Raw genomic sequence first — 25,203 nt, 5'->3', positions numbered from 1 at the left:
ACTGTGCCTGACCGGGCTTATTTCTGCCTGCACCGTCCTAATCTGCTTCGCTCGACCCTACATTCCTTTGTTTGTGTGTATATAGGAGTGGTAGTTGACGTGCGCAGCATCAATTGAACTTGTAGGCCGATCATGCCGCCGTTCTGTGCAGCCTACGCTTGCACGAACACCAGTGGCCGCGACGATGTTCCAATGTTTCATTAGTTCCTGCAAGACAAGAAGCTTTCAGCTAAGTGGGAGGCTGCTGTGAAGCAAAACAACTTCAAGCGATTGTGCTCTAACCACTTCCGTGACGATTACTACCAGAGTTTATCAATAATGCGTGCTTTGGGTTCTCCTTCGTGTTAGCACGCTGAACGGAAGGTGCATGTTTACCCACCCTTGACGCAGGTTTCATTGCCAAGCGCCGCAAATTTTCTATTCGCACGTGTGTTGTGAAACAGCCTGCATGCAGCTACCATAACGCAGTGCAAGCGTAAAGTTTGCATGTGCCGGAAAGCCTGCTTACGCCAGGACGCTGTGCTCCCCCTTCTCTCACACACAGAGAAACCGACCATCTCACGTAGCCGAGAGAATTCGCCGGTAAGGGCCTGTACATGGTCGCTCCGCCCGTCCGTTCCGCCCTCGTCCGCCCGCGTGCGGACGCCCAAAAGGCGGAAGGTGTCGCAAAATTCGATGCACGCTCAATCCGCACGAGCGGAACGCACACGCACTCCTATTGGGCGACGCGGCCTGTTGACAGCTGGCAACCGTTCGGCGGAGCAAAGGTGTTCAAGGTTGGCAACGACCTTTGACAGCAGACGACACTGGCATATTTTTGCAGATGTGATTTCAAGTTTGCGCGTTCCGGTGAAAATGCGACTCTAGGCTGCCACATTCTGTTCTGCAGCCGTATGTGTTGCATTGGCACCGTCATCCTTCTTCGAAACATTGCACAGTCGTCTGATCTGCGCCACCGTTTACAGATGTATTGCAATCGCATCACGTCGCAGCGCGCGACGTATTCTCGGATGATTACTTTCAGTGCGCGCTGCCTTGGCTGGTTGAACAAAACCTCTCTGATTATCCAACGTGCTGCGTTCTGCGTCACGCGAAACTGATAGTGTCGCCGGAAGCGCGGTGGCGCGGTTTCTGTAGTGCTAGTGACAGCTTGCAAGAATACGGAACACACGCACATCTGTCGCGGAATGCATTTGCGTAGGTCGCCAAGACGCACCTTTTTACCACTGAGCACGCGTGTGAGGCTCAGAGTACAGCTTGCTGATACGCTTGCTCTTGCTTCTTTTTTTTTCACTCTGCCAATTTTAAGAGAGTGCTTAAAGCAGTTGGATGCATGGAATGCCTTTTCCTTAAAGGATGTGCTCAGCGATGACAAGTTCTCACCGTGTGAAAAAAAAGTGCGTAAGTGGTTAACTTCATGCAGCAAGGAATTGAAGGTTAAGCAGTGAGTGTACAATTCCTTATGAATGGCTTAAAGCAATATGTATGTATAGTGGTGACCTTATGCAGATATATGCATGCTCATGAGATATGTTTCCAAGGGGAGTATTTATTTGAAAGCATATAATTTACATTGCTGATAAGAAAACTTATTTTGAGTGAAATCAAACAATTGCATTCTTTCTTGCCAGCCTGGGTGGCCAATATGTTGCCACCTTACTACTTAACATACCTAATTTAACATTTCAACAATGTACAAACATTACCAAAGCGCGCAAAATTAAGCAGTACCTTGACAGGCATGCTCCCTCTCTCACCCATGGCACCAAACAAGGATGTTCGACTTGAGACTGTTTGATACTGTCGGCATCATACGTGCGTGTTCTATTTTGATTGCTCTACATATAAAAAATAAGCTCTACTCAGGTTATATGAGTTAGTTGGGCATGGGCTGCATGTTGTTTATGTATTTATGTAGTAACAACCTTGCTAGCTCATGCACAGCCATATTTTAGGAAAATGAAAAATGCATAGCATAACATAAACAGCTGGACAGTGCCTGTATTTATTCGAAAGCAAACCGATATTATCAAGTGTAGCTTAGCAGTGAGTTCAGTGACCTCTTGTGGTATGAAAATGTTGATGTAGTTAGTAGTTTTGTGTTTGTCTGTCTTAGCCGCTGCTTTAACATGCACATGACAATGAAATGAAGGCACGTAGGGCAGAAGACAGGGCCACACCAAAAGCGAGGAAACATTCATTGCCATTTTTTTTATTTCCATAACAAACCAGCGAATAGTTCCTTAGGTTCAGTTTTGTGAATAATGCACAAGGTGTTCTGCGTAAAACTGAAAGATTGTAGTGCTCTATTACCTATTCACTATTCGGGTAGCCAAATGAACGATACACCCATTAGCACTGTGAGAGCACAGAAATTTGCAGCCGAGAGGCCGTAGTGGCTCAGCCTTTGTGCCAAATGTAAGATTGTTCCAAAAGAAAACATGCCTACTGGTGAATTCGGTATGCATTCACATCTACTATTCAAATCCACACATCACAAGTAATCTTTCATTCCTTGGCACATTTCTCACCATTGTACAGACTTTGTTTGAGCGCTGTGTGTGTGCAGTAATATAACTTGGTAAATCAAAGCTGTGGTTATTCAGTACACTGAAAGCAACTTTGCGTGTGGGTTAGATAATATAATGCTCCTACATATGGGTCAGCTTAGTATTATCAGCCGCTTTGTTTACTAGTTCACTGTTACGCCTGAACTATACGGTGCCACTGGACAATGCTGTATCCCTGCAGGCGTGCTAGAACAGCTTGGCTGTGCACAAACAAGCCTTTACATCGCACTTAAATTAAGGTGGTGTAGATTTGCTGTCACAATGTTCTTGTAAGCATAACTGCCGAGCATTCAAAAAAGTGTTTGAAATGTAAGGGTGGGTGCTCAGGTTTGGAGGTGCGACGTTTTACATTTATAGTGCAAGGACACACCGATGAACAGGAAGGATACCACACAAATCCTCGTGTTGTGACCTCGCAGTCACAATGCAAGTAGTTTTCTGTGGTTTTTAGCTATAAACATGTGAAGCAATCTGTAACTTCAAAACTGTATTAAGTAATCTGAGACACCATGAAAAGCAACATAACACTAAGGTGTACACATATTTTTGTGACATCAGCTCTTTGTGGTGCAGGTCAAATATGTATACACGCTATTTGTAGGAAGTAGGAAGCCTATCCAATATAAACAAGAAACTTGCAGGCAAGGTAATCACGACAAACCAGCTGAGACGGTGGTACTATTCTACTTGTTTTCGTTTGTGATAGCACAAGTGTTCCCACTTGTGCTGCTGGATGGTTGTGACTGATATGCTCGCGAAGGTTTGGGTCATTCACATTTCAAGGGATGAGTAACTGTTACATACGTGAATCATCTTCCTCTGCCTATATCAATGACTTAACTATATGTGGCAGGTTTAGCTGTGTGATTATTGGTGTAGCTGAAGTGATGTATCACAGATAGTTTCCATGCACTACCCAATTGGCGAAAAGCATGCAGGAATTGGTCTTTGAGCTATTGGTTCACTGGTGGCTTTCCACTAAACTGACTGTTGAAGAGGCAGATTTCACTTCATCGAAAGGCCCATGTGAAAATTAGCCTAGAACTCATGACGCCAAATACTGTCACCATGTGTGACTGAAGAACAACATGTTACAGAACCATGAGCAGTGGAATTAATCTCACTAGTATACAAAGAATTGCAGCTGCATTCAGTATTTCACTGCTGGTATACTAAACACAAACCTTTATATGAGTTGTTTGGATGGCATAATCAAAAAGATCCCTCTAATGAGCTGTGGCAAAAGCTAACTAAAAAGCTGCTACCCCAGGTACTGCATTGGCCCAAAATATGGATTCTCACATGCAGTGAATACAGTTCTTAAATTGGTTTACATACAGGTATGAAATGTAACTGCACCATGTGATAAAATTTCAATAAGATCAGCTGAATACCACATAGAACATCTTTAATGGGTATAGTTGGTGCAACGTGCCTTGATTTTAGAAGTTGTGCTGTTTTATTCACACACACATGCACATAAATGCAAGGTACACATACATTTGTGTTCACGTGTTACTGTGTGCATCAAATGAACAGCACCACTTATACTACAAGCCATAAAGATAAATAATTTTTTCATACCAGTCTAATTCCTATTAGCTACGCAGTGATTTTTTTTCTCACATGCAGCAACTCAACTCCGTGCATAAGTTAAGCCATGGGTGTCATGCCCAGAATATCATAAAATAAAGAAGTGACCATGTGTACGGGCATAAAATTGATGGTTTGGCAATATCTTGTCTTGCTGGCCGGTAAATTTCTGTCAAAAAAGAACATTTCAGCACACTGACAAAGCAGTGTGGCTAACATAATATAGGGAGCAGACACTCTACCTGCAGTCACTTGAAAATTCTGCCAGCAGTTCGTGCTCATTGGCTGGCTTCGGTCACATAACTAATGCTTACATAAATGTGAAAATTCGTGTTCAGGATAAACTCATAGCAGCCAATAGGCACGTTTTATATTGTGATAGCAGCTGACTTCTCAGGGACAACGCACTGTGGCCATGAACATGCTAAAGAATGACAAGAGGCGAGGTGCCCCTTTCTATAGTCTGGCAGCGCAGCTGAAAACGGTTCAGTTAATGAGTGGAACCGTGGCCTATTCAAAATAAAGATCAGTCAGATAGCCACTTATAGCGTCCATCCCACACCCATGAATGATAGGTAGCAGTAAACTTACTGGCAGATGAAAGTGCACTAGAAAAACATTTAATGGACATACTTTACAGGCCCAAGTCAGTTTAATGCACATTATTTGCTAATGACTGTTGGCAGAATGAACACGAGAAAAGAAAATAAAGCACTCATCAGGCATATAATGCTGGTACTTGTGCTATTGTTCGCTTTAAACTGACACATCGCACATACATATCACGGTTTGTAGCTTGCGAACACACTTCATGACAGCAAGAACACAGCTCGAACGTCGCGGTCACCTCGGCGCGTCGCAGCCGGCAAAACGGCTCACACGCAGTATAGCACACGCAGAATGGCAGCGATAACGAGGCGATAAAAACTTATCGCTACTGATCATATCATTACTTCTGAAAGTTTGGAAGGGCTGGCGTTCACCACTTCGCGGCAACGATCCGAATACACAGAACAGAAACCAATCGTGTTCGCTGGGTGCGCTAATCGGACGCTACTTATTTCGCCACGCACTGAACATGTGTCCTGCTGCTCAGAATGCACGTGTATGTGATGGACTTCTCATTTGCGACACGCACGCGAAGCATGGAACAAAAAATCACGAAGTCGACGGCTTCAAATATATCTTCAGACGCTATCGTAAACACAACACACTTCCTGCGCTCCGTCTGTTTCTTTCGGCGATCGCACGCACTGACGATGCCTGGAAGGGTGCACCGGCTTGCTGCCTTCGGCGACTATCTCCGTGGGTGCCAGATAACTCTAGTAAAAATCATAAGGAGAAAAATAGACTGTTTCTGACGCGGCTGTAGCTCACGCCTCGCGTCCCCCGCTTCGCTTCGTTTCGAGCAAGCGCCATGTTTGCTGTGACGACACCCGACACCGTCCGCCCGCCTCGGACCAGCCATGCTCCATCCGCACGAGCGGGTTGCAGGCGCACTCCTATTGGACGACGCTGTCTATTGACAGCTGGCAACCATTCGGCGGAGCAAACGTGTTCAAGGTTGGCAACAAATTTTGACAGCAGACGACACTGGCATATTTTTGTGGATGCAAGTTCAAGTTTGATGTAATAGTTCTGCGTAATTTCCCCCCTTTATTAAGTTCAAGTTCAATCTATAATTAATTTCTCTATGCATCTATTTATGTATTTAGAGAACGAAATACGAATAGCCGTGGCTGAGACATCAATGCGTGTCTTCTGCTACGAATCCGAACATACACTGCCTAGCTGCACCGAGCATTTGCGCTACAATCCAATGGGACGCGCAACTATGAGGCATAACAGAATCCTGATTTAATCGTGCATAATTAACATTGACCACAAAGCTTTTTCAAGCATGTGTATTTAGGAACGAAATAGCTTTTTTCGAAACAGTAACAAAACTTCTCCGCAGTCAGGGAACGCCACAGCCTCAAATCGAAAGGTGCTGTGACTATTTCTCCATACAGCTGCCGCATTAATCGCTTGCATAGCGCTGCTTGGCTCTTCGCATATTGCGGGCTCCGAAAAATTTTTCGGTCTGCTGTAGGCAGGCTTTGAGCCTGCCCAGCAAATTATGAATTATGTACACTTGCGTAAGTAGCGAAGTTTCTGAAAGGCACTGATTACGAATACCAAATATTTTCCCATTTCGAAGCACATAAATACAAAGTTAAAATCATGTGTTTTGGTGTTAAGAAGCCAGTAATTATTTGCAGATATTAAATACTCGTGCTTGCAGTGCCAATCACAACTGAAGAGCATTAGAATAAGAAATCGGAGCGTTTTGCATTTAGTCATTTCCATTCATTTATTTCCTGAAAGGTCCCTTTTGAGACATTACATGAGGTAGTGGGTGTTTACTGGCAAACAAAAATAATACAAGTTTCGATGGGATGTTTTCGAGGAGCCGCTTGAAGTCGCCTTATGTTCCGTGTAAATGACAGTAGAATGAAACAAGGTACAGCATGTCACCACATATAATTAGGAGGAGCCAATAAGTGTAGTATTGCATCACTAAAATATTGCTTTGATTGTGATGCAGACAGAGTGATCACTCGTAAAATAACTTCCTTTGCTAATTGTGACAACACATTTGCACAACACAACCAAACCCAGGATATTGAGAACCACCACAGCTACTGTGCATGACTTGTGTTTAGGTGGGCCCTATAGTGCATATAAGAGCTCTGTTCTGCTCTGTATGCTAATAAAACATCCCAAATCCTTTGGACATCAGGCCTTTCTGGATTTTGCATTGCAGGAGGTTTTGCATTACATTTTTGAGCTCGCCTAATGCATGTGACATGTTTACCTTTGCATTGGTAACACATGTGAACTTTACTTTATTCAGTACGCTACAAAGAACTGCTATTGCACTATTACTTCAAAATGCAGTGTTAAGGCACATTTATAAATTGCTTTCTTGTGGTATGGGTGCAGTAAACTGACGTGTTTATGAAGCAAAAAGAAAATGCAGACTAAACCACCAATGTACCAATATACTTCCTTCCTTTCAGAAACTATAATTTCTTTCTCACAAATAATGAGTGCTCCAAGAAAAAGATTAAATTAGGGGGTTTTATGTGCGAAAACTAGGATATGAATATGAGGTACACCATAGTGGGGGACTGAAAATTGGGGCCACCTGGGGTTTAACATGCCCCTAAATGTAAGTACGCGGGTATTTTCGCATTTCGCCCCCATCAAAATGCAGCCGCTGTGGCTGGCAGTCGATCCCGTAGCCTCATGCTTAGCAGCCCAACACCACAACCACTAAGCAATCACAGCGGGTAACTGCTCCTCAGGTTGTGCAATCTGTGTGGCTGTATCAAAGCACCGATGTAACACATGTGTTTCAGTGGGGTCTAACTACCGCGCAGAAGTTGTGGTGCAGCACTTCCTAATGGCAACATGTGTTGCAGCTGGGATACAAAGAGTTGAGCCTTTGTATCCGATGAGCATATGGTAAGTGGAAACTTTGTTTTCACTTGTAAAAATTTTTGAGTATGTTCTAAATGACATGAGCCAATGTTGTAATGCTATTTTAATTTTTAAAATAGCTGTACATGTTTGTGTACATCAAGTACACCATGAAATAACAGTCATCGGGGTATGCTTGAAAGGCACCTTTAGCATCTGCACTTCAAACCGCAGCCATGTTGTAGCCATTGTAGGTGAAACAGCAGTAGTCAGCGCGAAATTGACCGCGTCTTTAGCAGTTTGCATGCAAACACACATTCATGTGGTGGCATTGTTCATTTTGGTTACCTGGCCCAGGCAACTAATGTGAATAAGAGAACAATTGTCAAACATCATTAGCTTAGTGAGGCCCAAAATACTCAGTCGGGTAACTATTAATAGCAGTAGTCGAGGGCACGCATGAAAGGCACCATTAGCAGTCTGCACGTCAAAGCGCAGTCAAGTCATCGCCACTGTTGGTCAAACGGCACCAGTCAACGCGAAAATGACAGCCACTGTCGGCAGCTTGCATGCAAACACACATTCATGTGGTGGCATTGTTTATTTTCGTTACCTGGCCCAGGCAACTAATGTGAATAAGAGAACAATTATCAAACATCATTAGCTTAGTTAGGCCCAAAATACTCAGTCAGGTAACTATTAATAGCAGTAGTCGAGGGCACGCTTGAAAGGCACTATTAGCAGTCTGCACGTCAAATCACAGTCATGTCATAGCCATTGTTGTATTTGTTTATCTGACTGGGCAAGTAACACCAATGTAAGCACAATTATTCACCGTGAATAGGTTTGCTAGCTTTGTTTGTACTAAAAAATGCTGAGTGAAGTTGAATGTGTTTTATTGAGGCAATTATTTAATTCACAAGCCATCGGCATAGTGATCGATGGCCAGGGTCAGACAATGACATTTGTGAAGTAATAAATGGTGAAAGTTGCAAAAGCTATCAGTGCACTGCTTTGCTGGGCTCCATTCACTGAAAAATGTCTTTGCAACGACAAAAGCATAAGACAGGAAATGACACCCCACTGCACAATGTTATTCGTGTTGAAATTTTTTGCCATCATATGTGATCGGCAGCGAAACCATCCGTTTACTAAGACTGATTGCATGAAAAATGCAACAGCACAGGAAGGTGTAGTTTCACACTATGGCACCCTTTCATGTGCACTTCTGGCGAACTGCCACATGCACTGATGCATAAACATGAACAGAGGTAAGAGGCAAAGTTGCTGTGCAACCCACATGACGCTTTTAAGAAAATGTATCTCTAAACCTTTGTTTTCATGGGCGATCAAAATCTGTTTTGAGCAAGTTGGTTAATCACATTGCAGCAACAACACAAGAAGCAAGGACAGAAAACACAGCGAGTAGGCAGATTGAGAAGACGAGGTAGACCAGTGAGAAAGGTTTTAATGAGATGGAAGAGGCTAGCCCTGCCGTGTACATGAGTTAGTGCTTTGAATGAGATTGGTTAATGAAAATGTGTAATGACTTTGCTGAAAGAAAACTAGCAAAAGCAAATGCTTATATTATATAAAAGGACAGAAATACGGGTAAGGGCAAACATGCATGGAAGCAGGCACGTATTCACACACAAACGCGAAAACTATGAAAAACTCCAATATAAAGAAATGTGGGTAATAGAAAAAACTTTGACAAACGCAAGAAAACATACATTTACAAACAGACGCGGGTAGAGGTATTATAGGAGCGGGTTGACAAGCTGCTGTGCCTACCTTCTCATATGTTTTCTTTTTTAACCGTTCTCTTAACACTGTCTTGGGAATTTTTAATCGCATTCACGAGATTAGTGCTCTCAGGCGCGTCCACATTTCACGACAGCGCTGAACGTCTTGACGTATGCAATTATAATGTTCCCTAATTTCCCCCCACCGATAGAAGCATCTTTAACCGTGCAGTAACAACTTTTGAAACAAACGATAGATGTACGAAGCAGAAAAAGCCGCTGTGATAGGGCTTCTCTATCGGGCTACTACATAAGAAAACGCAATCGGCAACACTTATGCTCAGTTCACTTCTGAGCACACGAACATCGCGTAGTACGACGACTTCTACACCCAGTAACGCTGCAACACATCGCACATACATATCACGATTTGTAGCTTGCAAACGCAATTCATAACAGCAAGAGCACAGCTCGAACGTCGCGGTCACCACGGCTCATCGCGGCCGGCAAAACGGCTCACAATCAGTATAGCACACGCAGAATGGCAGCGATAACGAGGCGATAAAAACTTATCGCTACTGATCGTATCATCACTTCTGAAAGTTGCGAAAGGCTGGCGTTCACCACTCCGCGGCAACGATCCGCATACACAGAGCAGAAACCAAACGTGTACGCTGAGTGCGCCGATCGGACGCTACTTATTTCGCTACGCCTTGAACGTGTGTGCTACTCAGAATGCACGTGTATGTGATGGAGTTCTCGTCTGCGACGCACACGCGAAGCATGGCACAAGAAATCACGAAGTCGACGGCTTCAAATATTTCTTCCGACGCTCTCGTAAACACAACACACACTTCCTGCACTGCGTCTGTTTCTGTTGGCGATCGCACGCACTGATGAGGTCTGGAAGGGTACACCGGCTTGCTGCTTTCGATGACTATCTCCGTGGGTGCCAGATAACTCTAGTAAAAATCACAAAAAGGAGAAAAAAATAGACTGTTTCTGACGCGGCTGTAGCCTAGGCCTTGCGTCCCCGCTTCGCTTCGCTTCGAGCACGCGCCATGTTTGCTGTGACGACAGCCGAACCATCCGGCTCGGACCAGCCAATGAGAGGCGAGCCGGCGTGCGGAGGGGAAAGTTGCGTCCGCTCCTCGCTCACCAGTAGAGAGCAATCCGCACGCGGCCGGATGAGGGCGGAACGGACGGGCGGAACGGACGGGCGGAACAGACGGGCGGATCGACCATGTACGGGCCCTAACGAGTAGCGTGCGGATGGCGCGCTGATGAAGGTTCTATACTACATGTGCTACAACAGCCGGTAAACTTTTCCCGCGTTTAAACCGTCTGTGTAGATTGCCGACAGCTTTGGAGCAGCGCACAAATGCCGAAGATTGCATCACCGCTTACGTTCTATGAGGAGGCGTGCAGGAACATAGCACTACAGTTGTTTGCCCGGAAACATAATCACTGGAACGCTGAATGCAGCTTAGCAAGAAACATCCTCGCCAAAGAACATTTTCAACACAAGGAGATGCTAACACTTTGCCTTCGTTCGCGTGGAAAGCAGTGCTTGCACCAGCACTTTTTGTTTCTTGGAGAGGCCGGCTCTTCGCAATCAGCTCATACATGTAGGGAGTAAAGTATAGACCCCTTACAAGTGATCTTACACGCGACAGCGAGGCGATGGCTGGCGCGTTCACTCGTCGCCTGCAAGCCGAACTCCACGCCAGCGACGACTTCCCGGTATGAGGGCAGCAATATACGCGCTGAAACTAGCGTGATGCATGCTTTATCAATTTAAGTTGATGTATTTTACTGAAAAAGGAGCATAAAATATTTCTGAAGGTCTTGTACTAGGTTCTTATTCTTGCACGTGCAAAATTCAATAGTTTGCTCGTTCCGTGCGACAAACAGTAGTATTTGAGTTGTGTACATCCAGTTCCGGCTCCACACTATTGGCTAGTCGCTCATAGCACTTCCGGGTGATGAGTGACGAGTTCTAGATTTCTAGAAACGACCGATCGAGCGACAACACCGAGCGATCTGTTCAAGCGACGGCCCGTTTTGTCGCTCGAAGCCGTCGCCCGTCACCGTCGCGCGCAATATCGCTCTCGTGGAGTTTGGACTTTACGCCGAACTCCTCAGAGAAACGCAAGCTCTTGAAATTTTTCATGACAGTCTCAGCAAAACAGCACCAAACTACCTTGCACCGTGCTTTGTGTGTAGCGGCAGCAGTCGGTCCAGACGAACACTATTGTTGACATCACGAGGCGCCCAACCAATCACAGGCGGAAACGAGGCGCGCGAGCTGGGCGTGTCTGCTTCTGCACTTTTTGTCGAAATAAAATATGTTTGCGCTTTCTTTCGCTCAATTTCGATGAGATATTCGAATTCAGAGGGTTGAAAACCACAACGTACTGCTCTTCACTCATTTTTTCTGGAAAAGCTTTCAGCTTCCCTTTAATAGTTGTGGGATTCTCACACCCATGCTCTTGGGACAAGGGAACGACAACACAGTAGTGCAAACAATCACAAGGGCATTTATTGCACCTTTCATAGATCAATGCCTGCTAGCCGAGTTGCTATCCACAAAACATGCTGGTGGGCCCGCGACAAATCTAGAAGTCCGACTCACCACGACCGGATAACGAGCGAATATGTTCGCCCCATGCTGGATTCCAACGCCTGGTCGTTCGCGTGTACGGTCACGTGAACGGTGGCACGTTCGAAGGTAGCCACGCAAGACGGTCTCGCAGAAGCATGGATCGGCGCACGCGCGGCACGTCCGTGCTGCTTGCCGTCTCAAACCAAAGAGAGGGTGCCTTGTCTTTCCCGCACCCAAGTAACCCCGCAGTGAGGCGGCGCTAGCAGTGCAACACTCACGCCATCTCTCGCACTGCGCTTCAACCACTCCGACCGCTGCGAGTGCCAGGCCACGCGGCGAAGCCGCACTGCAGGAGACAGGAGCTATGCGGAAAAACAAGATATCAGGGGACACGTAAGAGTCAAGCAGCCCCACATAGTTTGCTGATTCATTCAGTAAATAAAAGTGTTTCAATGTAGTAAGCATTTGTTTATTATTCTCTTGATACCCTCAAGAACTTCAATTAATCAGGTTTTGCTGTATAACTTTTCAAAGAAACAGTGCGGATGCATAGTTTTTGTTGAAAAAGTTCTTGCGATAAATCGCGCATTTCAGTGAAAGAAAAAAAAAAAAGTTGCTTTTCATTAACAAAGTTTTCAACTTGTTATACAGTGGAATCTCGATGATACGAATCTCATGGGGTCACGAAAAATATTCGTATTAGCCGAAATTCGTATCATTGAAACAATTAAAACTAACTAAATTAAAGAGTTGGAGGTGAACTCACTCAGGCACACGTACATAAAAAGCATTTATTTCTCGAAAAAAAAGTCTCTAATGACCTGCCTCTTTTTCTTTGTCAGGTCACTTAGCAGACTTTGTTCAAATCCATAAAAACGCGTGCATGTGTTGTCGCTGATTTCATCCGTGGCCATAGCACGCCTCAGAACTTCGAGCGCGTGCAGCATTTCAGACGCTGGTGGTGGACCTTCACCGTCGCCCACTTCTAACACAAAGAACGTGTTCCGAAGCACAGCAGCTACTCCGTTCGATGGCACGCGGAAAAGGAGGAAACACACAAAAGCAACAAAAGCGTCACCGCTTCAAACTCTTCGCAGCCTCCGCGCTGTCCAGCGCCGCGTCCGCTCCTCCGCACCAAAAGAGAAAGGGAGAAATCGCGTGACTGCATGCTGCTCTCTTTCGCATCCGTGGGTGGGGCAGCGAAAGCTTTGGCTCATGCTTGTAGTCGTGTCCCTCCGTGCACTGGAATCATGCCAACTGTGGCCTTTCCGCGCAGCGGGGCAACCTCCTCCCCTCCTTAGCAGCCGGCGCGCCGGTGGGAGGCACCGCTGCGCATAGCAACCGTTACGTCACACAGTAGCGGTAGAATGAGCGCGCGCGCGTCGGCCATGTGTCGGCGGTTGCAGCTGCACCGCCGCTCCTTCGCCAGACGTCTCGTTGCAGTCGAGTGAGAGAGACGCACGGCCCCGAAGCGGCCCAGTAATTCCGCGCCAAGCTGTTCGGGGAAGCGGCAGCGGACGCCGGATTCCCCCAACACCAAACGCCAGAAGAACAAGGAGCGAATGCGCATGCGATGACTGAACATGTCACCAGATACGAAAGCAAGGGAGGCAGAACTGAAACGCCAACAGCGACTGATTAGATCACCGGGTACCAAAGGTGGGGAATCTGAACGAAAGCGACAGGCGATATCGCTCAACACCAAAGTGAATGAATTGGAGCGCAGACGGCAGCAGCAACTGGCTATGTCACCGAACAGCAAAGCCAGGAAAGCGTAGCGCAGGTGGCAGCAGCGTCTGGCTTTTGCTAAGCACACTTTAGAATTTCCAGTGTTTCGGTAACTTTTGTATCAACCGACGCGGGTCGAAAATTGATTCGTAGCAACCATTCTCTAGCACGTTGCAAAGTAATGGGGCTCGGCCGGGACCACAGAAAAATTTGTATAATCCGGAAAGTCGTATTAGCCGTGATCGTATCATCAAGGCTCCACTGTATATTGTGTAGCTGTGTACCAGTACACAATTAATGTACTGCACAGGAATGTTTTGAAATGATGTAATAGAAAAGTTACAGGCACTTTCATAAAGGACTATACGGCCAAAGCAGTTTCTCGCTCACATTCTGTATCCTCCCCATAAGCCGTGTACTGTCATCAGCCTTGTGCAGAGCAGCCAAAGCTACTGGTCGCATGCTGGAAGGACTCCACGGTTGTCTGCTTACTGCATGGAACGTAAGGATCAGTGGTGCACAGTCAGTGAGCCTCTCTCCCGTCTCCATCACACTCTCATCGATTGACAATTCACAACATTTACCCCGCTCATGTCAGGATGTATGAAGAAGGGTCCAAACAGGCACAAAAGAATTTTTTTTTTAATTTGTGACTTTCCGTGTTTTATAGTGCTGCCATGTTTGCCAAGAATGGTTTCTTCTGTTCACAGTGGGCATGCTTATTTAAAATGTAGTCAAAATATTGGAGGTGGCTCGGGGACCCTTTTTTAGACGTGGTGAGATATATGGTGGCCTTGTTGCTGCAAGGGGAGAGAAATGATGCTGTTCTAAATTTCTTTCAGGGCTCACCGTGGAAGGCAGGTGGTGCTGACAGTGCGCTTTCCAAGCCAGGGACGACAGGTGGAAGACCTGGAGATCATTGCCCACACAAATGACACATTGGGTGCGATTCGACGGCAGATCTACACCAGGTTGGTGGCTGGTATCTGGGTTTGATGCTGTTTATTGCAACAGTAGTGTTGCCATTCCATGAAATGCCTTTCAGTGCTAATAACAATTTCAGCATGAAAGCACAGATATAGTAACTACGCATTTTTGAGGGCTATGAAAGGTCAACATTTTTTCTCACACAAGTTCCCCTAGGACAACACCCGAAATTCACTAAGATCTGCTGAATATCTGCAAAGCAAAAAGTCGGCAAGCAGTAAGATGAATCATACTTGCAGGCATTTCTCACGTAACTCTAACGAATTTCAGCGTTCCAGAAAAAGACAGACACGATGCAAACATATTAAAAAGATTTATCTCACGCACACCCGAAAAACTCCCAAGACTAGCTATTTACATAACAATCTAGCTAGACCTTAGCTATATCCTGCCCTTCAGTTCGACTAGCCAAGCAACATGCAGTCACTGGGAATTGAATGTTCCGACTGTAATCAGTAGTCGGCCTAGCATGGCCTAAGACATCTTCTGCCTGCATGGTTTTGACGTGGCTTCAACTTCCGGTGCGAGTGGCGGGTTTGGGATCCTCCACTGAAAACAGCGTGACACAGGACGCGGTCTTGGACAATTAAGCATTGTGTCGCTGAAGTGGTCAGGGGTTTGCCTACCTGCCACTGAGCAGTGCCCGCTGACAGAAATGTGGGGCTAGACCGGGCCCAGGGAGCAATGCCACAGTGATGTAGTCAGAGTGGTGGTGGCGGTGGTGGAACTTTATTACAGAAGTTGTTGCGCAGTTTATTCCTAAGTGGTTCCCTCTGACAGGGCTCCACTGGCGATCGCAACTCGCCGGGCCTGGTCGAGGGTCGCCAGTCGGCTTCCCAGGTGCATGTAGTCTGTGTTCATTCGGAGAGTCTCGCCTCCCAAGACCACATAGTGAGTGTGTGTGCTGTGACTTGTAGCGCATCGCCCGGATGGTTGGTGCATTCGTGTGCTTTGTGCGCGAGTGTCGCTGTGTGGTTGCTACACCAGGGACATGTCCGGGACGTAGATCTGTCTGGAGAGGTTGCGTGTAGACGAGACCAGTGCGGGTATGTGTTTGTTTGCAGGCGGCGCCAGTCCCTTGCATGGAATTTATTGAGAGCTTTGTGTGGGGGAGCGTATTGTGTTCTTTCGGGACGTTGGTCCTGCAGTATTTGTTGACTTGTGGTTAATAACTCATGGGTCACTCGTCAGTCTGTAGGGTGCTGAAGAATGGTATGGTTTGCCGCTTGGCTAGTGAGACCTCAAGCTGCGCAGTCTGCCTCTTCATTGCCCCGCTGGCCTTCGTGCCCGAGGCACCAGACGATATCGTGGGTCCATTCTAGCGAGCGGCCCAGGATTCAAATGGCTTTTGTAGGGAGTGTTCCATTCATGCATAAACGCACTTGTGAGTCCATAAGGACGCGAGCAGACCTTTGCTTGCTCTCAGCATCGCGAAGTGCGAGAGCAATCGCTGCTGCTTCTGCTGCTGCGCTGTGTGTGTGGCGCGGATGGAGGCAGAGGCTACCAGGTTCTCCTGATTGGTGACGGTGATTGTGTATTTGGGTCCACGACGTAGCTATGAGGGATACGGGCTAGCATCCATGTAATATGTGGTTGGGTCTCTGAAACAGTGTTCGTGCAACATGCGGGCACACGCTGCTCTCCTCTCTTGATTTTGGGTGGGGTGCATGTTCTTGGGGATAGGGTCTTCTACAATGTTCTCTAGTTTGGTTAGGTAGGAGTTGTGTTTCTTCTTTGCAGTACTGGGGTGTCAGCATGTACCCTAGCCGTTGAAGACGATGCCTTCCCTGTTGTGTCTTGTTGAGGCTCTGTGCTATGAGCATGGCACTTACTAGCTCCTCAAAGGTGTTGTATACTCATAGCCCTAGTAATTTCTTTCTGCTTGCGCTTAACGGTAGCTGTAAGGCCGTTTTGTACGCTATTCTTATAAGTGTCCATGCGCTCAGTCTCACTTTTGCGCTTGACTTGATACGGGAGTGCGTACATTACACGGCTGATGACGAGGGCTTGTGCCAGTCTTAAGGTTTCATCCTCTATGAAACCATCTTTACTGAACGCTACTCTGGTGATGAGTGATGCGATGCTTCTTATAACGTGATTTAATTTCTCTGAGGTTACCTTTACGCTGTTGTTCTCCTGGACGTGCATACCTAGTAAGTGTGTTGTTGGGGCGCGCTTTATAGGTTGCCCGGCAATCTCGAGGTGTATTGGTGGGGCTCGATGTTTCTTAGCGTGCTTTGGCCAGAATTGAAGGTACTCGCACTTGTGTGGGGCACATCTCATTCCTGCTGTGGTTAGGTATGACTCGATGTGTTCGACAGCTTTGAGGAATGTGTTTTCTCTGTCACCGTATGAGCCCTTGGTTGCCCATAAGGTGTGGAGGTTCTACTCTGCGTGTGGCTAGGGCTGAAAGTGAGCTCCAGATCTAGCCCCACGCAGTTGCTTTGTAGTACTCCCCAACCTGTAGCACGGAAATCGCGGCTACTTTGGGTTCGAACGAATAAGGCAACCGGCGGCGTCAACTGTAATAACGTTTATTGGTACCAGCAATAAAGAACACTGGCAGAGGGATGTCCTCTCTGTAATAGTAATCAGTAGGCGTGCCTCCTTGCCTGGGTGGGTCAGGCAAACGAGGTCACTCACGGGTTGCAGCAGGTGATCTCGTCCCGGCGGCGTAGGTGTTCGGCGTCCAAGAGAGAGAGTCTCCCCCGGTGGCGTGCTTTTATGCCTTTTTACCTTTTGCGAGGGAACGTCCTCCTCGCCCGCCGTAAACGTTTCCTTTCCCGCGAGCGGAGGGGGAGAGGGGTACGCACGTCACGAGAGTGACGGCTTAAGGGAAGGCGCGTAGTGCCTCTCTCCTTTGTCTACGCCAGCTCGACGTGTCCGCCATTTGCGAACGCGACGACGCGAGTACGCAGGAGGAAATGGGAACGGGTGCTCCCCACATCCTCCTCCCCTTAAGAATGCCCTCAGACGCAAAACACTCGGACGCCGGTTTATTCATCAAGAATGGCCCAAAAGCCGATCTCCATTGCCATTTCAGTCTCCTGGGGCTCCTACGCCGCATCCAGTGTTGTGGCCAGCGCCTCCGATGCCGCCTTCCCACCATCATTTTCGGCTACCGCCACAGCATCCTCAGTCGTTATGCCAGTCGTCGTCTTCGTGGCTGGCTGCTCCGCTGCTGGTGGCTATGCTGCTGGCTGATTTTCCGTCCCGGCAGCGGTGTCTGGGTGGCAGGTCGCCACGTGTAACAGCCACTCCGCGAACGCTGTCTCCCGGGCCACTCGGGCCCACGTGGCCTGGAGCTGGGTGGTCGTTGTGGCTGCAGTGGTGTTCTTTGTCTTTTTATCCGGAGGCGGCGCAGGGCACCTCGGTCGTGGCTTTTGTGTATTCATACCGTGCCACAGCCACACAGTCTTGTACCCACCGGCAGGGGCAGGCAGGTGCCCTCCGTCCTCCAGTTGTCCTCCCTGGAAGAGCCAGAAGAGCCGTTCCGGAGGTGTTCCGATCCGGGCCCTCTCCTGCCGGCACCAGGGTCGGTCGGATACATATGCGGCTGGCGGGTCGACGCCATCCTGTGACGTCCAGGTAGCCACGTCCCGCGTTCTGTGGCTTGGTTGCCTGGGGTTCATCGCGACGGGTTCCCTTGGTGGCCCTGAGTGGGCCTCGGATGGAGAGGTCAGGCAACGAGGTGATGGATCCGAGGGGAAACGGGTTGCATCGTCCCTGATGGGCCGCCCTGCGGGTGTCTGGGGTGAGGCCTGGCGACGCCCCTAGTAAGTCGAGGGCCCTAGAGAGGACGACACCTCAAATGGGGGGGCGTCCCGCCGCCGAGTCGTCTTGGCAGCACTTAGAGTGGGCGTCGTGGTCCACCTGTGCCGTGGAAGTCGGCACAGATAAGTTTAACACTCACCTTGTGCGTAACGCCTTGTACTCCGCCGGAAACGTCAAACGGGACCGGCAGTGCCGGAGGGTATCCTCCTGCTACACAAGTTGTAGCATGGCGGAGGGCTCGTCGTTCGGTTCTGGTTGCTCTCTCTCACCGACTGTGCTTGAGGGAGGGTCTGGTTTTCATCCCACTGCTCACCACGTGGCACGTTAGCGTTTCAGGTCGTAAACATGTACCGGCCCACCGATCGGCTTCCCTTTCATGTTCTCGAGCCAGTAAATGAGCGAGGAAACCTTCTCTCGCACTTGATACGGCCCGGTCCATTTCAGTGCCAACGAGGCAGTGAACTGTTTGCTAGGATCGCTGAGAACATGCTGGCGTCGAAGCACCAGATCGCCCACTTCGTAGCGAACGTTTCGATGCGAGCAGTCGTACTGCGCCTTCTGTTGCGCCCTAGCAGTGCGAAGATTACGGCGTGCTTTATGTAAAGCTTCCGTCATCTTGGCACGTAGGTGCATCGCGTATTGAGCTCGTGCTGCCGGCGCGACCGACATTCCACTGCAATCTGCGAGAACTCTATCCATCGGATTCAGCAGCTCTCTCTCCATGTTCAGAGAAGAAGGTGCACAACCAGTCAAGCGGTTCACTGTCGATCGCAATGCAATCCCGATCTCTGGAAGGTAGGTATCCCAGTCCTTATGTCGTTCAGAGAACGCAACAAGCATGTGCTTAAGGGAGGAAAAGGGGATCAAAAATAATTTTTTTTTTTTCTTAATAGAAAGGGCTGAAATTTGGCACACACACTCAGGGTGTCTACCAACCGGGAAAACCGGGAATTCTCAGGGATTTTCAATAGTCTGGAAAAACTCAGAGAAAACTCAGGGAATTTGCGCTTCTATCAGGGAAAATTAGCTGTAATTTTATTGAAAGGGAGAGAAAGTTGCGGTAAAGCTGGCTTGAGTAGGAGTTGCCAGTGTTTAGTCAACGACCGACTTTCCGGACGCCCGATAATTCGGACGGCTTCGCGGCACCACCATGTACCCCATAGAACCTGTGTATAATAACGTCTGAAATTTCGAATGCAAGAACCCTTCGCCATCCGATTTTCCGGACTTTTTGCCATCATGGCAGGTCCGAAACAGCATTAATAAAACCACCACCACCACCGCCATTTTGATTACCTTGTCACTCGAACTGGCGCTCTCGCACGCTCATCCACTGGAAGCCGTAGCCACCACCGCAGCAACGCTAGGCCTAGCTGCTTCTGCGTTCGCTATTAAGCTTCTTGCCGCTCTGTGCCATGTTTTTCATTGAAAGAATTCGCCGCTGCCAGCATTGGCACCGATTCGGCCTTTGTGGTCCTCGCGATTGGCTTCGAAGCTCGGAAAGCATGACGCGTTGCATAATGTTGGTTGCCGAAAGTCAGCTTCGCCTCACTACAGCAATATTGTTACGTAGGAAGACACCGACGAAAAGCTATTTACAAGTATATTTACAAGGCTACAAGGCAATACGCTGCGCTTGGCCAAGAGGCAACAGCCCGCGCTAGCTTCTAATCGTCGTCGTCGTCTTCACACTGCTCGCCTTTCGTGATCACACATATTGTGGCGTAGCACTACCCCCAGCGGCAAAAGCGCCGTCCCGGAGCGACTAAAGATCGGACTCGGAAGCAGTGTCGTTGGCCTTGAGCCTACTGACGTGTACGACATCACTAGATGCCAGAGGAGAGGACGAGGTTGAACCCACAGGAGCAATTTCGTAAGTCACAGGCGTCACCTGGCGCAGCACGCGGTAGGGCCCTGTGTATCGCGAAAGGAGCTTCTCTGAAAGTCCGACGTGACGAGTGGGCGACCACAGGAGCACGAGCGCACCAGGCGAAAACTGTACGTCACGATGGCGGACGTTGTACTGGCACTGCTGAGTGGTTTGTGAGGCCGTCAGTCGAGCACGGGCAAGCTGGCGTGCATGGTCGGCGAGGGCGATGGCGTCGCGCGCATACTCGCTTGTTGAGACCGCAGCAGGAGGAAGTGCCGTGTCTAAGGGCAAGGTAGGTTCGCGACCGTACAGTAGATAAAAGGGAGAAAATCCAGCGGTGTCGTGCCGGGAAGAATTGTACGCAAATGTTACGTAAGGAAGGGCAATGTCCCAGTCGTGGTGGTCCTTGGAAACGTACTTGGCCAGCATATCGGTAAGAGTACGGTTTAACCGCTCTGTCAGGCCATTGGTTTGAGGATGGTATGAGGTAGTCAGTTTGTGTTGAATGGAGCAGGAACACACAATGTCAGCGATAACTTTCAAGAGAAAGTTTCGACCACGGTCAGTAAGGAGCTGTCGCGGGGCGCCATGAAGCAAGATAATGTCACGCAAGAGAAAGTCCGCGACGTCAGTGGCGCAACTGGTAGGGAGAGCCCGAGTGATAGCGTATCGGGTGGCGTAATCAGTCGCGACGGCTACCCATTTGTTCCCAGAGGATGACGTGGGAAAGGGACCAAGCAGGTCTAATCCAACACGAAAGAACGGTTCCACAGGGACGGTGATTGGCTGGAGATGACCGGCAGGTAGCACCTGAGGTGTTTTCCGACGCTGGCAGGGATCACAGGCAGCAACATAGCGTCGAACGGAGCGAGCGAGACCAGGCCAATAGAAGCGGTGGCGGACGCGGTCGTACGTGCGGGTTACCCCAAGATGTCCTGTAGTGGGTGCGTCATGCATCTCAAAAAGCACAGTCTGTCGTAGCTGTTTTGGCACTACAAGAAGGTCAGAGCCGTCAGGGAGGAAGTTCCTTCGATAACTATGCTGCCCTGGAGGACATATCGGCGAACGGATGCGTCGGTAGGTGTAGAACGCAGACGCTCGATAAGTGCACTCAGCGATAGGTCTCGGTACTGCTCATCGGCGATGTTAGCGAAGGCAGACACAGAGAAAATGCCGTTGGCGCTACTACTGTCAACGGCGTCAGGCTCGTCGACCGGGTAGCGAGACAGGCAGTCAGCGTCCTTGTGTAGTCGGCCAGATTTATAGGTGACAGTATACGAATATTCTTGGAGGCGTAAGGCCCAGCGACCAAGTCTTCCTGTAGAATCTTTCAGTGAGCATAACCAGCAAAGCGCGTGATGGTCTGTGACAACGGAAAAGGATCGGCCATATAAGTATGGGCGGAATTTCGAAACCGCCCAAACTAGGGCCAGACACTCACGCTCAGTGATGGAATAGTTGCGCTCCGCGGCTGAGAGGAGCCTGCTGGCGTAAGCAATAACCCGGTCGTGGCCACGCTGGCGTTGTGCCAGTACCGCGCCAATTCCGTGACCGCTGGCATCAGTACGGACTTCTGTAGGCGCAGAAGGATCGAAATGGGCCAGGACGGGAGGCGTTGTGAGAATGTCGATTAGATGTGAGAATGCAGAGGCCTCGGTATCGCCCCACTGGAAAGGGGCGTCTTTTTTCAAAAGCTCGGTTAGTGGCCGTGCTATGGCAGCGAAATTTCTCACGAAATGGCAGAAGTACGAACAAAGGCCGATGAAGCTGCGCACATCCTTGACACACTTCAGAACAGGGAAGTGCGCAACAGCATGGATCTTGCCCGGGTCCGGTTGCACTCCGTTCGCGTCAACGAGATGTCCAAGGACGGTAATCTGGCGACGGCCGAATTGGCACTTGGATGCGTTGAGTTGCAGACCGGCTCGACGAAAAACGTCCAGGACTGCTGAGAGGCGCTCGAGGTGCGTAGCGAACGTTGGGGAGAATACGATAACGTCGTCCAGGTAGCACAGGCACGTGGACCATTTGAATCCGTGAAGAAGGGAGTCCATCATGCGTTCAAAAGTGGCAGGGGCGTTACATAGACCGAACGGCATCACTTTGAATTGATAAAGACCGTCGGGTGTGAGAAAAGCAGTCTTCTCGCGGTCGAGACCGTCCACGGCAATCTGCCAGTAGCCGGAGCGAAAGTCAATAGAGGAGAAATAGCGAGCACCATGGAGGCAGTCAAGGGCGTCATCAATCCGAGGTAGGGGATACACGTCCTTTGTGGTAACCCTATTAAGGTGCCGATAATCCACGCAAAAGCGCCATGAGCCATCCTTCTTTTTGACCAGTACTACAGGTGACGCCCATGGACTATATGATGGTTCAATAATGTTCTTGGCAAGCATTTTGCGAACTTCTGCGTGAATAACTTGACACTCAGCTGGTGACACTCGATACGGGCAGCGATGAATAGGAGGGGCATCGCCGGTATTAATGCGATGTTTGACAGCTGTAGTTTGGGCCAAAGGACGATCGTTAAAGTAAAAAATATCGTGGTAGGAAAACAGAACGCGGTAGAGTTCACGAGCGTGCTCGGACGGCAAGTTGGGGGCAATCATTTTCTGGAAGTCAGCGATGGTACAATTTGCCGACTGCGATGGTAGAGGAGTATCGGATGAAGTGTCGTCAAATGCAATGGATGCTACTGAGTGATCCTCGAATGAGCAAAGGTGGGCCAGAGACATCCCACGTGGCAGCACTTGTGTCGTCAAGCCAAAGTTGACCACTGGTAGGCAGATGCAATTCGCCGTAATAGATAAAACTGTATGAGGTACTGTGATCCCGTGTGTAAGGAGGACGTCTTGCATAGGAGCCGCGATGTAGTGACCGTCGGGGACTGGTGGGGATGACACTAGGTCAACGTAGGTCAGTGCCGAAGGTGGCAAGCGAACGAAGTCGGCGGAACTGAGGCCACTGGGGTGTGGTTCAGCAGGATCGAGAACAGGCAGGTCAAGGCGGAGAGTACTGGCGGAACAATCGATGAGAGCAGAATGTGCGGAGAGGAAGTCTAAGCCGAGGATGATGTCGTGGGGACAGTGGGCGATAACTGTGAATAGCTCGATTGTTGAGCGATCAGCGAAGGAGACGCGGGCGGTACACATACCAATAACGGGGGCTGTTCCGCCATCGGCGACACGGACAACAGGCGTCGTGGCGGGCGTGATAATTTTCTTGAGCCGGTTACGAAGGTCAGCGCTCATTACGGACAAATGCGCCCCAGTGTCTATGAGTGCAGACACAGAAACACCGTCGACTTGCATGTCAAGAAGGTTCAGATGAGGGGGCAACGTCAGTAGAGGATTTGGCGGCGTAGGGAGCAATGCAGCGTCACCTCGAGGCGCTGCATCGTCTAGTTTTCCGGCTGGGAGCGGCGTCCGAAGGGAGTCTGCGAATAGGAGCGACGGGGCTGGGGAGAGCGAGATTGTCGTCGTTGGGGCGAAGGCGAACGAGAATAGGGGCGGTTCGTTGCAGGAGAATCAGTGGCGGCATTATCGGAGCGTGCGGCATAGGGACGAGAAGGGCCACCTGGGGAGTGAGAGTAGGCAGTGTAAGTAGACCGGATCGGGGAACTCCAGCGACTGCGACAGTGCCGAGAAATGTGCCCGATTCGATGGCAGGAGAAACAAATGGGCTTGTCGTAAGCAGTGCGCCATTCAGATGGGTTGCGGAAACGTGGTGGGTAAGAAGATGCGGGACGGGGCGGAATGGAAGAAGCCGGGCGGTTATCAGGGCGATGGGCCGAGCAGATGGTGTGAAGACCCATGTTTGCAAACTCCTGGTGGACAACTGCCTGGATCAGTGAGACCATGACTGCAGATGTGTTGGTGGGACTGGAGTCGAAGGCCGCCGGATAGGCGGCCTCGATCTCACGCCGGACGATCCTGGTAACATCAGCAGTGTTGTTGGGACGAGGAGCGTCGGCACAGGAAGATGTCGCTGGGGTGTTGGGCAGACGGGCAAACTTTTGGTCAATACGTCGGCTTTTGGCGAGTTCCAGGCGGCGGCACTCTTTTATAACAGCATCCACCGTCGCTACGTTGTTGCACACGAGCAAGTTGAAGGCGTCATCGGCAATGCCTTTGAGGATGTGGGAAACCTTGTCTGACTCAGTCATGTGGGTGTCAACTTTGCGGCACAGAGCCAAGACGTCCTGAATGTACGTGACATAGGGCTCTGTTGACGTCTGCACACGGCCGGAAAGCAGCTTCTGCGCGACAAGTTGGTGACCGTAGGGGTTGCCGAACAAGTCTCGAAGCTGTGTCTTAAGTGAATCCCAACTGGTGAGCTCATCTTCGTGCGTGCGATACCAAACTCTAGGTGTGCCACCGAGGTAAAAGACTATGTTGGCGAGCATAATTGTAGGGTCCCACCGGTTATTGCGGCTGACGTGTTCATACAGGCTGATCCAGTCATCGACGTCTTCCCCATCTTTGCCTGAGAATACGCCAGGATCACGGGTAGGTCGTCGAAGTGGCAGCAGGTGTCGGAGCCGGCGGAGTCAGGTTGTCATCGCCGGGAGCCATGAAGGAAGGCTCGACGTACCGACCACTGCGAAGCTTCGTGACGAGGTACAGGGAACGTCCACCTCCACCAGATATGCTACGTAGGAAGACACCGACGAAAAGCTATTTACAAGTATATTTACAAGGCTACAAGGCAATACGCTGCGCTTGGCCAAGAGGCAACAGCCCGCGCTAGCTTCTAATCGTCGTCGTCGTCTTCACACTGCTCGCCTTTCGTGATCGCACATATTGTGCCGTAGCAATATTACACGGTGAAGCGTGTGCAATTATTGTGGTGAAGCTCAACAAGCGT

The 25,203-nt window shown here is 49.3% G+C and overlaps 1 protein-coding gene across 14 annotated transcripts in view; it reads left to right on the top strand.

Moving 5' to 3' along the window:
- The window catches only part of faf (ubiquitin carboxyl-terminal hydrolase-like faf), an 819,194-nt gene that overhangs the window by 358,196 nt on the left and 435,795 nt on the right, over window positions 1-25,203 (top strand). For all 14 annotated transcript variants that reach the window (XM_075682882.1, XM_075682878.1, XM_075682872.1 and 11 more), the window contains one exon: window positions 14,549-14,677. In XM_075682882.1, coding sequence (XP_075538997.1) covers window positions 14,549-14,677 — 129 coding nt within the window. The remainder of the gene's footprint in view (window positions 1-14,548; window positions 14,678-25,203) is intronic.

Source organism: Dermacentor variabilis, chromosome 2 (genome assembly GCF_050947875.1).
Source record: "Dermacentor variabilis isolate Ectoservices chromosome 2, ASM5094787v1, whole genome shotgun sequence".
Taxonomy (NCBI): domain Eukaryota; kingdom Metazoa; phylum Arthropoda; class Arachnida; order Ixodida; family Ixodidae; genus Dermacentor; species Dermacentor variabilis.
Note: the sequence above shows the minus strand (reverse complement) of the source record. Positions and strands in the feature narration are given on the sequence as shown.